This window comes from Crassostrea angulata, chromosome 7 (genome assembly GCF_025612915.1).
Source record: "Crassostrea angulata isolate pt1a10 chromosome 7, ASM2561291v2, whole genome shotgun sequence".
Taxonomy (NCBI): Eukaryota; Metazoa; Mollusca; class Bivalvia; order Ostreida; family Ostreidae; genus Magallana; species Magallana angulata.
The window spans coordinates 14,330,968-14,347,877 of record NC_069117.1 but is presented as its reverse complement, the minus strand read 5'-3'; the positions used below and the strand labels follow the sequence as shown (position 1 = coordinate 14,347,877).

At 34.6% G+C, this 16,910-nt stretch overlaps 1 protein-coding gene across 1 annotated transcript; it reads right to left on the bottom strand.

The window, feature by feature from the left end:
* Positions 1-3,243: 3,243 nt before the first annotated feature.
* On the bottom strand, positions 3,244-16,129 carry LOC128157290 (proton channel OtopLc-like). The gene is made up of 9 exons (XM_052819767.1): positions 15,430-16,129; positions 12,289-12,653; positions 9,301-9,436; positions 7,295-7,415; positions 6,677-6,896; positions 6,329-6,498; positions 4,978-5,143; positions 4,526-4,657; positions 3,244-4,394 (listed from the first exon to the last, which is right to left on the bottom strand). Exons 1-9 carry the CDS (start codon positions 15,813-15,815, stop codon positions 3,610-3,612), a joined length of 2,481 nt encoding a protein of 826 aa, XP_052675727.1. The 5' UTR covers positions 15,816-16,129; the 3' UTR covers positions 3,244-3,609.
* Positions 16,130-16,910: the final 781 nt, after the last annotated feature.

Genomic DNA, 16,910 nt, shown 5'->3' with positions numbered 1-16,910 from the left:
GTGCTGTAATACAGAAACTCAGGCTAAGCAACAAAAAATTGAGGTGGGGGGGGGGGTCCAAATGATTTGTAGCAACTATCATTTTGTTGTTAAAGGCTAATCGTTCCTCTTTCCTTATACTTTTATTAACTTTAATGGTTTAATAGAAATGCAGACGGTTTCAAGTATATATACTATATACCTTGCTTAGTAATAGGCCCTATTTGAAAGATATAAAGAAATAAACAATAAAAATATCCAGGTCTTATTCAAAAGACCTTTCAATCTACTTAGTAACATGCAGGTGCCAAAGAATGTTAAATGACTATTTAACAGTCACAACAGCCACAAATTTATAGGTGGTGGGGTTTTGGAAGAGGAATCGGACAGTATCCACCTAATCAGTTAATATTTAATCGGAGAAAAAATTGGGTCGAAGGAGGCTATCTAAAAGCAGAGAGGGTCATAGTTCGCTTAACTCATTTAAATTAAATTTCTGTACCATCTTCGATATTCTTCTACGCTACCCATGAACTCCAATTGTGGCCATAACCTGATCTGGCATGGAATGGTAATTATTAGAATTATCAATTACGAAGCCATCCCCTTTTAATTTTATACAATCTTTATCCCCATAACAATTTTTCTGGATCTTTCTAAATAACCAAAAAAGTACTTCTCAACTCTAATAAAGCTCCATAAATCGTCTGATAATCATGAACAATATATAAATAGTGCCTGTTTGGGAGGGTAACTGTTGAAATTGACACCCCGAGAAAACCATTGTCGACCGACGCGAAGCGGAGGGTGACAATGGTTTTCGAGGGGTGTCAATTTCAACAGTTACCCTCCCAAACAGGCACTATTTATTTTAGTATACGGAATGTCTTAATTTTAAAGAAAATTTTACTGCTTTTATATAGAAATGAAGAGAATTCGACGGCGAACCATAAGCGCATAATTTACGCGCATGTAACAATTTTTTGAGTTACCCGTTGCCATGTATGTTGCTAACGCTGAGGGTAATAAAACGGATTATTATACTTTCATGTTAAATACTGAAATCTGATTGGTTCAGACATAGTTGATAATCCGTTCTATTACCCTCAGCGTTAGCAACACACTTAGCAACGGGTAACACAACGAATTGTTACATGCGCGTAAATTATGCGGTTTGGCGTAGAATTCACGTCAATTCTATATGAAAGCAGTAAAAAAAAATTCTCTAATATTTAGACATTCAGTATAATAAAATAAATAGGATAACAGTTGAAATTGACACCTCTCGAAAACCATTGTCAACCTCCGCTTTGCGTCGGTTTCAACTGTCACCCTCCCAAACAGGCATTATTTATATATTACCAACTGCGTTTAAACTAATCAGATTTCAGTATTTAACATCAAAGTATTATAATATTAAATATTCTCTAAAGCCGCATGCGTATGTATACACGTACAATTGTATCGTTTTCGTTCTTGAGAGGATTGTTCCATATGTACACAATTTTCTTTGCTTAAATTCGCGTTTTCCTTGTCTCAATTTTTGGTTCAGGGGTCAAAGTTGCATTGGTTTTTAAAAATTGAATTAATAAAAATATTAGTACCTACATTAATTTAAAACAAAATTATAGCGATGAAATTCTTAGACAGAAGATATTTGAGCTTACTTTGAACTGGATCAGTTTTGGGATCCCTGAGGTGTGAAGGGACCCGTTACGTCTACTTATGGTATTTAAAGTAAAAAATTTTAGTGTCTGTGTGATATTCCTACGAATCGATTTTGTAATGTACAGTCCAATAAAATTCTAATGACGTATTGTTGGATAATCATGGATTAATTTGCATAATTATCTAAAAGTTATCTTCGGTCATGTCTTGGAATAACATTTCTGCTTATATGAAGACACTTGCTTTGTCCAGCAGCCCAAATCTGCGTATCAATAAAGTAGTGAAACTAACCCAGTCGTTTACAGGGCCCCTAACAAAGCGTAATCTAAACTTTAGAATAAGTACATTCAAACGGTACATGCGCAGGGTAAATTCACTAATCCCATTTTCCGGATACAAATACTCACGGCTATATATATGCCGTATTAAACAGAATTTTTGCAATATCGGAAACCGACCAAAATATTATGGCTGTTCAAAGTCGGTAGAATTTTTATGCATATTTTTCAGACATCACGTGATACTGAATAATTTAAAATTGGGCGTTTACTAACTGACTCGAAGAATTAAATTAATAATTAAATAGATTATGTAATAAAGATGGATTCAATAGTTTTTGCAGTATAGAGGAGCAAAGTTCAGAATGCTTAATTCTTTAGGAAAGGTTTTGGTATTCACGCAAAGGGTTTTTGAATTTTGCTATGAAAAAATACCAAAAATATTTGCAAGTACGTGTTAGCAGCTAGTACTACAATGTTGCAACGCCACTGATTTCCAAACCTTATCATATGCCCTGATAATGATGATCATTATTATTCATTACATTCAAAACACTTCATCGTTTCTGTCATCCAATTACATGTATTTATTTTCAAGAACTAAAATTTTCTATATATGATACGGTGAGAAAACTCCACCCTTTTCAAATTTTCATATCATACTTTTTTGTTCAATTTACTTTCAACGTAGTTTGTGTTATGAAATACGACACTTTAATATAAAATACAATACATGTATTATGATATAGTTTTATCAAGGTGGAAGTAAGATACCCAAGGTCACATTTGGAATCATTGGGTAAATGTCCGTCCTTTTATACATGTCGAGTGGCACGTACGTACTTGTGTACACGTCACAATGAAAGGGCGTCATATTACCACTTCCCGAGAAATAAGGGTTGTCCTTATACCTAAATACATTACAGGTATCTGTGCATTGAAATTCCGATTCTGTTGATAAGTTTATTGTAAAAATGCATACCATTGATTACCATTACACCAGACGCATGTCTGGGCTCATATTTCTTTGACACATCCTGAATATTTGTAGAGTTTTATTATCTGGTTTGACTAGACGAATTTGAAATTCAAATTAGTATTTTTCTTCCATGATATTTTTCACTTACAGTATTACAATCATATGTTTTTCTATTATTTTCTACATTTGAGAATCGATCCATTAATAAGACAATATGTCATTTGATAGGCCTTGTCTGTGGAAACTTTGCACTTTACATTGTTTTTCTGGTGTGAATGGGTTTTTTTTCTCTAAATTTAAAATTATAACTTCTACAACCGACTGTGTTAAAAATAATAATACCGGTGTATTGACATTTTTAATCTTGATTCATCAAATGACACAATTGATATGATATACATGTATATATATACATGACGGTTTCATTTTTTTAAATAAAAAGTTAATTTGTCGAGGAGTTTTTCAGCACTTGCACTTAGGTACTAAGCACCTGTCGAAAAGTTATCAAACACTTAAAAAAAATAATGCATCTCTGATCCATAGTGATGCTGATATCAAATACAATGAACTGTACGTAACTATATACATGTGAAAATACACCAGCTTAACAAATTTTACTTTCTCAAGTACAAGGAACTGATGTATATTTTTCAAGAATATAAATATGAATGATGGAAATTAGAAATTCTCGAAAGATAAGTGAACTTAGACGGCGGGCATGCGTCGCTTCCAAGCGCTCTTCCAAATGTTAGACAAACACACGGTGGAGTGAAACCGGAAGAAGATGGTCAGAGGAACTGATAGGTGATTGAAAATTGTCCACGCTACGGGTCCAAAGAACTCCAGCTGTACTGGGTTAGCATGAGATCGCTGAATTTCAAAAGTGTTCAAGCCCCACATGGCGATGTTACTGACCAGAAGAAATGTGACGTATTCCCGCCCCGGCTTCTGTCTCTCTTGCTCCCGTCGCCATGATGATTTGCGCATTCCACTCAAAAGGAAGACCGTTTGTAATGATCCTTGGAACACACGGAACACACTGGATAAAACGACTAAATAATCCAACGGTCCCTCCTTTAATGTGGCAGAAATAATACTGAGAAAGGCATACACATACAAGCCCCCTAACCCCAAGAGAAGTAGCGACTCCTCCAAGTCTATTTCTCTGTCCGAATTTACTCGTAACATCTGCATTCTGTGGAACGCAAGCACTACGGCTATTGACGTCACCACGTAGATCACTACGGCGGATAAATGTTCCAGTTTGACCGCCGTGGACAGGTAGGTATCGGACCGTATCAAAACAAAGAACGTTATCATGGTGATCACTGTCCCCACCAGAATGAAGATCCCCAGGAAGAGGCCACGACTAGAGCGGGAACAGTCCACCGTCATCCGCTGAGATTTGGCCTTGCTTTCCTCCTCGTTTGCTACTTCCTCGGGCACCTGCCCACGTTTTCCAATATTTCTCCACATCACGTACAGAATCCCTATACGAGAAGATTTATAATTTACTGATCAAATGTAGTTACTGTCAGGAACAAGGGAAATAGCTTTCAGATAAATCTTGCTTTCATTTTTTGCGGCCTTTTTTAGACCGTTTGGTATTAATTTTATTTACCTGCACAAATGAGACTGTATTCTATGGTACATGGGTATAGATAGGAACTGGAAGTTTCCACAACGTCAGACATCAAAGAATTCATGTGACATCCGAGACGGTATCTTGTGATATTGCTTGATGAAACTAAGCCTTTTAGGATAGAGTGAGAATGAGCAAGTTAATCAAAAGTATGTTTTGAAAATTGAACAGAGGAAAAACTAGGGTAATTCAATAATTTCTTTTAGGTTCAAGATAAAATTAGAGTAAATTAGTGTACATATTCTTTCCCCGACTACGATAGGTTTACAACGTAAATGACATCGAACATATTGTAAAGGATCGAGGTGTTACTGTACAGGGGATCTGAATGAACCCTTTGTTGTATAGATTATAACAGATGTCGGGTTAGGCGGGTTTCGCTATAAATAAATGTGTTGAATTGATCGCTACTGTGTTCTTTCTCCACTTACTTATCTCTTTATCGGAGCTCTCGTTGCTTCCTCTGTCGGGCTGGTGCAGATGTCTTATTTCACGTAGGGTCTCCTGGACAATATTCTGGGTCCACACACAAAGGTTTGTAGCCACCATATGCATCATCCCGAATCTCGCTATAGTTTTATACCGGTGTACGCACATCTGAAAATATATAGCATGAAAACGCTGCTCTAACCTTGTAACGCATGCAATTAAGACTTAAGTGGGATATATATAAACGTGAGTCATTCACAAACCTACATGGTTTTTAGAATTATAAAATAATACGGCTTATTAAGTTATCTTCAAAACTCAATAATTAAGACCCCTTATACAGTAAATTGTTTTATCTAATATTCAAAACTAATACTAATTTTATAAAATTAATAAAAAAAAATAATTAGTCTGTTTCTATTCGAGTTTATAATGTTCTTTTAATCGTTTGATCGCAAATAATCGAGTAGCCTATGATCAAATATTTAGTGAAAATTAAAAACACGTCTTGGTCGAAGTTAGTTTAACCCCTGTGATGCTCCCCCCGATACTTTAGGGATCTAAAGCTTTGATGTTGCTTTCTCCAGACAGGTAACAGAATGGCCGTGTTATCGCCAGATGGTTTGTCTAACTGTCGGTATAAATGTACCGATGCCATGTTAACAGAAATGCCACGGCATCGGGTGTGATTTACTAGATATCTCAACAACACCTTACAAAAAAGATAGGCCTCTTCAGTAAATAATATATCATATATGATCTTGTCTAGGGGTGTGGGACAGAGTGGCAGTTTATCTCAGAAGAAGCGAACAGCGGCAGTTGTGTGAGTACAGGTGGTTGGACACACCCAATGAAACTCGCTCTCTATTCATTGAGGATATGACTTTTTATTACTTTATTTTAATGATACTTGTACTTGTTTTATTCTTAAATATTTACAAACAGGAAAATGCAAGAATGTGTTGTTTTTGTATTGAAGTTTGTTTTGCTTACTGTTTTGTTTGTTGTTTTTTTAAGGGGGTGATAATCAAGAACTGTACAAAAGAATCGGTCCCTAAATCAAACTAAGTCGCATTGTTGTTCAGATATTTATTTACACAACTTGAATATGCTTTTAAAAAATAAAACAGTCGTCGTTATAAAAATATAAAATAAGGTTCCTATGAAATACAATACAGTTTGTGAATATGTAGATACATTGAAAATCAATAACATTCCACAGACACTTTCGCGCTGTGAACCATATTTACCACATAAATTACAGAAGAAAAGTAATATGATTATACAAAACCCGTATACATGTATACTTTACATTAATATCTTTAAAATCATTTGAAAGATAAATGGTTTTACCTTCGAATTCAAGAAGACAAAATAAAGCTGCACAAAAGTAAAGATGAGACGGATGATGGGCCTTGCCCCCTGGGCGATGCTTTTACAGGGGTGGGTCAGGGGGTCGGTATCCGTGTCAAATACCTCCCCAAACTGAAGACCACTCTGAATCATACTTCCGATTCCAAAACCTTAAGTAAATTTTGAAATTAGTAAATAAACCAATAAAAAATCTTACTAATATCGAAATACATAAAATACAATGTAAAACTACGCAAATAAATTAAAAAGTAATGTCAAAATACTTTATTTTTCTGACATAATATCATTTGTTTGCAAACCAAAATATCCGTAAATGTATCTGCCTACCTACGGCACCTAATCTCAGATAAAAGCTTCCGGTATGATAGGTCCGGGAATCATCAAAGGAGTACTTCCGTTTTAAGTTGCTTCGAGAACCGGAAGATGGTGAGCTGTAGTGATTCCTGCGAAGGTTGCGTCGAAGTTTGAGGGATTTGTTTCGAAGGAGGTAGACATACGCATAAATGAGGAAAATAATACTGACTGTGTGAATGTAGATGTAAAATCCCTGCAAAAAATCAATGAAAAACTTATTAGGTAAATAAATTTCATATCAACGATAAATAAAAGCATATGACCGTACTGTTTTGCTGTAATGTTAACTGAATACTTGCAAGATTGTACCATTACCAGTATTCATTTATTTATACAGTTCGTATACTTCTTTCAATACAGAACACCCCCCCCCCCCTCAACCGATTTGGGAACATTGAAAAATATGTTATCAAGCTTCTCACGGAGATAAAACAAACAATTAATCAATTCATTTTCAACGTGCTTTCACTGAAGTCTATAACGCAGAGTGCTTTTATAGATAGAATTAATTTTTGTTATTAAAGATGAATGCAATAAAACTAAGTATCCACCGAACGAGTGATGAATAAATCGTAATGAACACAGACGTACATCAAAGAGGAAGGAGAAGTTGAAAGCTTCGCTGGAGAAGATCTGTGATACTGGAATAACGCAGCCCAGGACCACGATCGCCATGGCGTAAAGGCCGCTGATGCTCGTGAACATACTGTCCCTGAGAAACAGTGAGATATTCGATATTATAATTATAAATTATTATCCTTATTGCACTGTTATATTAAAGAAGGTTATAACAATTACCAAAAGGCAGATTATTTCAATTACTGAAATTTCCAATCACATTAAGAATTCTACTAAATTGTCATATTTTCAATAGTAATTTACCTGTAAGAGACTGAGTGTTCAATACTAGTAGTTGGTCCATACGGTAAACTTCAAACATAAGTGTTCACTTATAACATTATTCATTGTCGATTAACTTTTACAATATATACTAGTATTTCGAAGATTAAAGAGAATTATAAGGTGATCAAATCCGACCGGGCGTGATCAAATCTATCATAAAGTCATTCGGTTATTGTAGAATTAAATATTAAGATAGTCGTTTATCAAATGTATTGGACAATACACTGTACATTACAAAATCGATTCGATGTGTAATCACAGACAAAGGCACTGGAAAATGTAGATATAGTGTTATAATTCGTAGGACTTTTTTCTGTGGGGTAGAAAATTACAATAAAATGACCAAAAGCCCAGAGACCCTGCATTTTGTTGTTTGTAAAATTGTTTATGAACACATTAAATCAGTTTATCTTGTTTCAACAAATTATTTTGTCAAAGAAATGGTACTTTCTTTACTTTACATTATTTGTAAACAAATATAAGACTCGAGCTTTGTTTACATAACAAAGACTTCTTCCCCGTGTATCTCGCTTGTAACATGACTTCCAAAATTCAAATTTTGGTAAATAATTCAAAATACACAAGTAAACTATTTTTTGCATTAAAATCAAAAATAAATTTTTCATCTGAAGTCGTGTCTAGGTACCTCTAAGGTAGTATTGGACTGACAATTTTGAATCTACCGCGCAACTCCGAATGAAGTATAAACCAATTTTATTTTGTTGCAAAATCCTGCTTTTGTTTGAAATTAAGGTATTCAATGTATAATGAAGGGATATTGAACAATTTTGAATCATTTTAAATTGTAAAATATTTATTAAAGGGACCTAGGCATGATTTAAGCTGAATATTTTCACATTTTATTTTTTTTTTCGTTTTTATTATCTGGAATGATTAAAGCAATATGAGCTGCAATTTTCATGTTGAATTTTTTTTTTTTTACGAAAAGTTATTTTCTACTTAAATGACAAAAAATATCATGGTTTTTAAATTTCTGTAAGCCATATTTTTATGCGAAAAGCCGTTAAGAACCCTTAATTGGAGCAAAATTGAATTATTGTCGTCCTGTGCAAAACTTGATCTGCTATATATATACCTTAGAAGGGAAATCTTTCCTCTGACAAAAATTAATGATTTGTTTAAATATAATTTATCATAAAAGTTAGCAGGGTTTTGCAGCAAAATAAAATTCTAAAAAATACAAATCATACTGCTTTAATATGGGTATGTTTAATGCCTCGTCAAAATTTGAAAGTCCAAAATCGATTAACATGTAGAGTACAGAGTTTGAAAATTCAATGTTTTTGTAAACAAAACTGCAGTCTTGTTATTGTCTACACATATACTGTAATGGTATAAGTTTTAATCAAGTGTTGCTTTCTTTTGTTGATAATATTATTTATGAACGCATTGAATCAGAGTGGCAATAATGATGTAATTTTGCCTAAACCAGGGCCTCTAAAAAGATTTTCCCTTGAATTTATGAGTAATAAAAGTTTAGTGGTAAACCATAGCTTTTTTGTATTTTAGAAGTTGATTATACATGTAATTAAATACGTGAACAAAATAAAATTCCAACGTGAAAATTGCAGTTCATGTAGCTTTTAAAAGAGGTTTGTAAGATTAGATTTATTTTTAGAAAAAATATTTTCAAGAATCAGTTTGTATCAGTTCGTAATCGTCTAAATATTTACATGAGAGTGGAGTCAACTGGAATATTGACGTCATTATATCGGCCATTTTTCTTCTTCAGAATTGACCATGATGCATTAGATGGCGAGTCCGGATAAAAGAGTTCCTCCGAGGTTGAATGGACATCATGGCCGAGTCCTGTAATTACAAATTGGGGATTTTGACACAAATGATAAATAATAGACAATCTTCAAGAAGTGATGTATAAGATCATAAGCGGATTGCGTTTAATTATTGGATTTAGAAACCAGACTAGATTAATGTTTATAAATGATAGTAAAACAGTGGAAACTAATGAGTCGCTTGACACATTTTTCAAAGATATAAAGATCGTCTTGCGTGAGAAATATCAGTTGATATCCGATGTTACCAGATGGATGATAATCAATGTGACAATGAAAATTGTTTACAGATACATTATTGGCAAATACAAATTGCTTTTATTTATGCGTTTACTTAAAAAATATTATTATCATTATTATCATCATCATCATCATTTGTTTATTTATTTATTTATTTATCTATTTAATATAATACAATATCAAAAAGAAGCCAAATCAATAATAAAGAAAGATACTTCCTTTGTGCAGAAACATTTCATGATCACCGACCTCTTAGTGACTATGGAGAAGAATCGTGCGCATTTTTAGGCCAGTGTATGAAGTCTGAAAATCCATTTAGTATTATGTTTCAAAATAATTTGTGTAGGCCGTTTGGTTTCTTATGGTTACTAGTAGTTGGTTTTCACGATGTACAATAGCTGGACACGGAGTATTTGATTTCTTGTGTAGATTAAGACGAATATGTTTGTTTTCTGTGATATCAGGAATTAGGTTTAATAGCACTTATATTTTGTGTCAATTTTTGTTATAAAGCCAGATAGTGTCTCAATTTGTGCAATATATAATATTAAGTACATTTAGTTTTTTGTTTGTTTGTTTTGGGGTTTTTTTTTGTTTTTTGGGGTTTTTTTTTTTGGGGGGGGGGGGTCTTTTTAAATGTGCCATAATTTACAAGTAGAGTTGACAAAAGAAAAGATGAATGCAAATCATTCAATCATTTGATTTTAAATGTAAAACACAATCATGGTTATTTTTCTGAAATCTATTCTTTTCTATTTGTTTGTTGTTTTGTTGATTTTATTTTAGTTTAAGGCTAACCCGGAGTGGTAGCCACTTAAACGCCATCTGCACTGATCAAGGTATATCTTTTACACCATTTGTTTTGAATTGTTTTGAATTATAACAAATCCAGACTTCTTTGACTTCAAACTTTTAACGTAACAAAAAATATTTAATAAGTGTATTCAATTGCCAGTGTAGCTATGGATATTTTAGAAACATAATTTCAAGCTTTAGTGTCTTCCAGATCAACTTTACAAACAACAAGTTTCCATGGTGTATTCACTGTCATCCGTCAACTCTAACAACATAACACGCCTTTTTTACAATTAGAACAATATTCAATATCAACGTTTCAATTTCTTTCTTAAATCATAAAATATATCCCTACCTTCACCATAGGAATCAATATTCCCATGGTTAGAGCCATCCATGTCTATTCTAATATTTAAGTTCATTTTCATAACTTTTTAATTCACATAAAATCCATTTTGCGTCTGTAACTTTTCTGACAATAGGAATAATTCCTGCTTTTTCACAAAACGGCGTACGTGCAGTTTTCATACTCGTTAAATCGCCAGGTAGATATTCTAATACAGTGACATTTAATGTTTATAAAAAGAGAGGTATACGAAAATCTATGTCTCTATGTCAGTATTTCAGGGTGTCAAACACATGACACCCCCAGGAGATGTTTGGGGTGATATCATTGATATCGTTAATCGCCATTGTACATGGCTTTAGACCGGGTGTATTAATCTACGGTCGACTGAAGGTCAATCTGTACCCGAGTTTTCCTCCAATGACTCACTCGATCCTATTTCAATCCAAAACTATTTATATTAACAGCCTAGCTTTTATTTTTTCCTTAAAAAAAATACGGTCATGCTTTAACCATAAGTGAACTAGAAAGCAGACAAAGTCGTATATATGAAGAATTATACATACATTTTGATATGAAATGCATATAACGCATCAATCTCTTAACAGTAAAAACTTTAATTTTATAATAAAGATGGAATAATGAAATTGCGATAAGTACATAATATTAATGTGATTAAAATATACATGCAAATAAGCAGCATGTACATGTACTTCAATTTATTATCTATAGTCTGTCCCAAGTTATTGCTTCCATCACTTTTTGATGATTTTTGATAAAAATAGACATACCTGTGAAAAAAGTACAGTTGAAATCGATGAAATGGAAAATATCCAAGATATCTTCTTTAAAAAATTATCCCTTTTCACTCGTAAAAGTTTATAGGAACGAAAACAAATTTCTTACGGAGATTTATAATGGGAAATGCATGTTTACATCTTTTCTTCATTCGGAAGTACTCGGGACATCTCGCGTAATTTTTCAACGTTATCATCCGGGCTTATTAATGGCTGATGCAATGCAAAATCCCCGTAGACTTTCTATTTTGGGATGTGTGTTGAAACCTGAATCGGTAGAGGGGGCGTTTCAAAACTGATAATCTGGACATTTTTCATATTAGTGGATGAACGTAGTTTGAGCACAAAGGTATTTATGATTATCTAAATATCAAGCGAAAAGTAGTGGAAGCAAAAACTCGGGACAGAGTACAGGAAAAGAATTCTCGAGTTGCTCTTACTTGTTCCTTTTCCTTTACATTCACATTCAAGACTAACGATTTACGTTAGAAGTGATGTTTTGTTTTATAGGATAATTTTTTTATGTTAAACCTAAAAAAAATACATTGTAGTACTTTTTCTTGACGAAATATAACAGCTTATGACTTAGGATATCAGAGAGATATAATTCTCATGTATATCTGATGTGTTATTTGTTGAGCATTATTAAACTTCTTTTTAATAAAATAGAACATAATTATTTAAGGGTACCTGAATCTCCGTTGGGGTGAGTTTCAATCACTATAGTTTCGGTGTTTCCGGTTCTAGGATTATGACGCAGCAGGCTGATATTTCGGGACGACCTCCTCTGGATCTGACATTCTACGTCACTCGGAAGTTCGTGCCAAGAGTGGCTCCGGTCCCGACCAATGTTCGCCTCGTCGCCGGTGCCCGCTAGTGACGTCACAACTGACGCGTTTCCAGACGAGGACACTTCCCGCGAGGAATACCTGGGTATTGTATTATTCCTGTGGCTTGGACTCTGCACGCGACTGTCGCTAGCGTTTGAGCTGGTCAGGCTGGGGAGAGGGGGCGTTGAGACGCTACCACTGGTTCGAGTCCTGTTCCCTACCCATCTGAAACAACGAGAAAAATTATACCAGTGAAAAGCAAGCTGAAAAGTTTGACATACTAGTAATTGAAATTTGGATAAAACTGAAGGTTGTGAAAATAATATCACAATGGGATAGTAACCTGTTTGAAAGATCCGTTCGTATAATCTTAATCGACATAACTGTACAAAAGGTACATAGAGATATGAATCATGTTAGTACATGGTATACACAGTTAAAGTTATATAACTCTGTCATAAAATGGAAACGGCAGTATCGATATCGATTTGAAGCCGATTGTCTTCTTCATAGAACTAAGTCAAGCGCTCCTCAATACTTGTATGAATAATAAAGGCTTTGTATGAACTTCTACATATGGCTTCATGCAACAGATTTATATACGAATACTGTCAAAATTATTACAAGAGGTACACTAGGGAAGTCGCTCTAACGAAAGATAAATTTATACACCAATTCTAACAGTCTTACGAAGATCACCCGGCCCATTCAATTATCACACGTTTCCATGTGTTTCCAAGCATAGAGTCACGAATGGATTTCGGAAACACCCTATATACAAATACAAAATTTGGATATGATACAATATATCAAATACTTTGACATCGAATAACTTTTTGAGAAACTTTTCTCACATCTTAATTTTTACAAAAACACGAAACAAAATTTGCTAACATCTTTAAAACTAAAAATCATTCAAACTAAAATAAATAAATAAAAAAATGCCTTTTGCCGAAAACTGAGATATTTTAATGAAGCTTTTCGAGAGTGGGGACAAACCAGGAAAAAAGTATCATTTGTCCCCAAATGTCAATTTAAAACAATTATAAACCAGCATCTGTATTCCATAAGTACATGTACTTGTATTCTGTTATGGTGCCCTGTCTCAAATTCAAGATTGTCAGACGATATTCTTAAAGCGACTTATTCTAAAAAAGTTACTTTATATAATATGTTAAATCAGATAGGTACACACAATTTAACAAATCAAACATTTTGTTAAAAAAAGCAAAGAGTATGATGCAACCTTTTCCATGGTTTTAGCTCAAACCTTTTGGCCATGTTAAGGAATTCCTTGCCAAACAAGTTGTGAAAAAGTCATTTGAGGAAGAAATGGTGGTACCCTGAGTTAGTACATGTAGTGAAAAAAAATTAATCAAATTTCCCACGGAGTTCCCCAAACAGATGTCAAAGCTAAAATGTATGTCACAAAATCTCGGCTGGAAATCACTGGGCCAAGTTTCAGGTTCCTGCAGCAAGGTCTTTTCAATGACATGATTAAACAAGCAGACCCCAAAACGAGTTGTAGGATTGGATGCGATAAAAGAAAATCATAATTGAAAAAACAATCACGGGTCTAGAGTGAAATAAGCTTGAAATACTAATAATAAAATACAACTCATTGTCTGAATTGGTAAACTTGAAAATCTCGTCATTTAACATTTTAAACTACTAAAATATTGATAATCCATTGAACTGAACGTATTTAACAAAAACCATCGTAAAACCATGTAATTTTTTCATATTCAAAACATAAGTTATTTGATGCACCGAGAACAATCTTAACATTAACATCGAGTTTCCTAAATGAACTGTCCACTATGTTTAATATTTCTTGTCAGAACTATAAAACTCTTCACTCAATCATATTATAAGTCAATAATCTTCAATTTTGTCACAAAATGCAGTGAATTAATCTAGTGAGTGCTATCGACCGAGGTATCCGCCGGGATTTTCTTCGCCACCTCTATGTCTGGTCCCTTCGTTCTGTCAGGAGTTCACACCGGGAGGTGAGGATGACATACCGTAAAAGCCCTGGGCTACGACACAGAATCCGCCGTGATAATGGATAGCGTCGAAGAGTTTTCTGCGATTCCACACCTCGACTAAAATGCGTGCAGTTGCGAATTACTGGGCAGAATAACGGAACTTTGAATCTGAACTCTCTCTCTCTCTCTCTCTCTCTCTCTCTCTCTCTCTCTCTCTCTCTCTCTCTCTCATATCAATTTAAATAAAAGGGGGCTATTTTCCTTAACTTTACTGCTACTTTTCAATCAGGGTTTGGACGGGCCCTAACAATAGCGACCGATGGTTTCTGCGGACACAATGACTTCTGCCCTCCGTCGGGATTTCTCAAATTCACCATCCTTCGCAGACAAAACCAGAGAAAGCTTTTCTGGGTAATTGCCCTAAAATACCGAATCAATTAGTGTCGTAACGCAACCAACATAAAACAAAACGAGATAACCCTCAATCAACATTAACATTTAATTGTACCGAATCCATTTCACTAAAACATTTGTTGTTACGAACTCATTGCATTCCAAGTATTTGAATCATTTTGGTAGCACTTTCTCCTCCCGAGAGCGCGTTCTTAGTTAGAGCCAACATCTGTTCATCGTTTGTTATTCTTGTTTTAATGTTTTTATGAATACATGTTCATTAAAACTACATCGTAAATAAATTCACTCATGTTTGAAGAGAGTGTTTGATGCAACTTTACGCAACTTATCACATGAGGTGCGAACAAATCAATTTATCTTTTTTTTAGGAAGATTTTTTTTCTCAAAAATACTGAAACCAATGCTTACAGAAAATTCATTTTACAGTCCCGATGAACTTTATACTCTTGTGTATGAAAATAGTTACAAACAATATTTGCGCTTAATCGTTTTATATTAAAACACATCTTGACAGAGTTAGTAAACCATTAGCGTTGAATTTGTAAGCCTTTGAAAAATCTTGTAAACCAATTTTCTTTGCGTTTGACCCTTCTACTTACATCTGTGTCTCATCAGATTCCGAGGACGTGCTGGTTTCGTCTGTCGTCTGCCCGCCGCGGTCCAAGATAAACTCTCCCTCCGTACAGCTATCCGAGTCACTACTGATCACACTGCTTACTATGTTCAGGTTATTCAACAAGCACCTGTCGGCTGCCCGGGGGACGGGCGGGGACGGGGGGTCCCCCTCATCCTGGGTGTTGCTGACGTCAGTGTCCACGTTGTCGCTGTAATGTCTGTAGGTATTCTCCGAGTCATCGCCGCTGTCCGACTCGGGTATACCCAAATTACAGTCGTTTTTGTGAAGTCCAATTTTTGGTTCCTGTTTATTAATGTTAATTGCCTTTGTGGAGTCCTTATTGTTGGTCACTGTCGTGTATCCGTTCATGATGACCCTATTCAATGATAAAATCGCCGATTCTTATGCGAAAATTATCTGTTGGTCTTTGATGAAGTACACAGGCAATCCATTACTAGAGCAGTTTTGTCAAAAGACGTCTGCATCGCGGTTCGCGCTTCTCCTCTGCATTCATTAGCCCAGCGGTTTGCTGATTTTCACTAGTGCTGCCCCGCATCAAAAGCAATCTGGGATTTTTCTTTTCTCCTTTGTCATAACAATATTCCATACAAAGATCACACTGTGATATTCAAGTTACTGTTTACTTGCGGAGGATACCGAAAATCCCTCTCTTCATAACTCCCTACAAAATGAAATACATGTACTGACTGAACGTTATAGAAACGATAGAATGAGAGCGATAAATCTGTTAGTAAATATATACAGCCAATATTATGCAATCTGTATCAAAGATGAGTAAAACAATAACCTAATTAACATCTCGTTCCTCAGAACAGCGAAATTGTATAGTTAGCATTGAGTGTTTATCTGTAGATGGGGTCTGTTATAGATGAGTAAGCAACTATTGATTTTCGATAACTTTGGGGTTTCCTAACAAATGATTCATGAAAAATAGTGGGTGGTCTGTGAACTAGCCCCCCCCCCCCCCCCCTTCCACCTCCCCCTCCTTCTCTTGGTGCTACTTCACATCTTTCTAATAACATGCTTTGAAGTTTACGAATGATAAAAATTTATAGGTAATTTCTTTTGGCTATCAATTTAAATAATAAAATTTATGTACATGCGCGATTTAACAGGAGGGGAGGTTCAGGTGATCGCCACCTCCTGGACATTCAATCTCATTACATTTACATAGCAAAGATACCGAAAAAGGCATTTAACATGAAATCCCCTAAAAAAATATTCTCTCGGAACCCCCAACCCCTCAGGGAAAAATTTTCTGGATCCGTGCACGATGTAAAATGAATTTTTCGTATCAAGAACTGGAGTGTTTCACATCAAAATTATTTTTTTAATATTTCAATTGAAATTCATATTTATGTATAAGTTATTGATGACCACGATTTTGAAACTGATAATATACGCATCGGTGTCATCTCAGTTCATTTAAGGTATTAATTTGAT

What these genes read in the sequence shown, in the direction of transcription:
- LOC128157290 (XM_052819767.1), bottom strand. Translation starts at nt 15,815, where the DNA reads ATGAACGGATACACGACAGTGACCAACAATAAGGACTCCACAAAGGCA. An exon ending in TCTGAGATTAGGTGCCGTAG is followed by an intron (nt 6,499 to 6,676) that starts GTAGGCAGATAC and finishes AATTTACTTAAG; the next exon opens with GTTTTGGAATCGGAAGTATG. An exon ending in ATACAGTCTCATTTGTGCAG is followed by an intron (nt 4,395 to 4,525) that starts GTAAATAAAATT and finishes CTTCTCGTATAG; the next exon opens with GGATTCTGTACGTGATGTGG.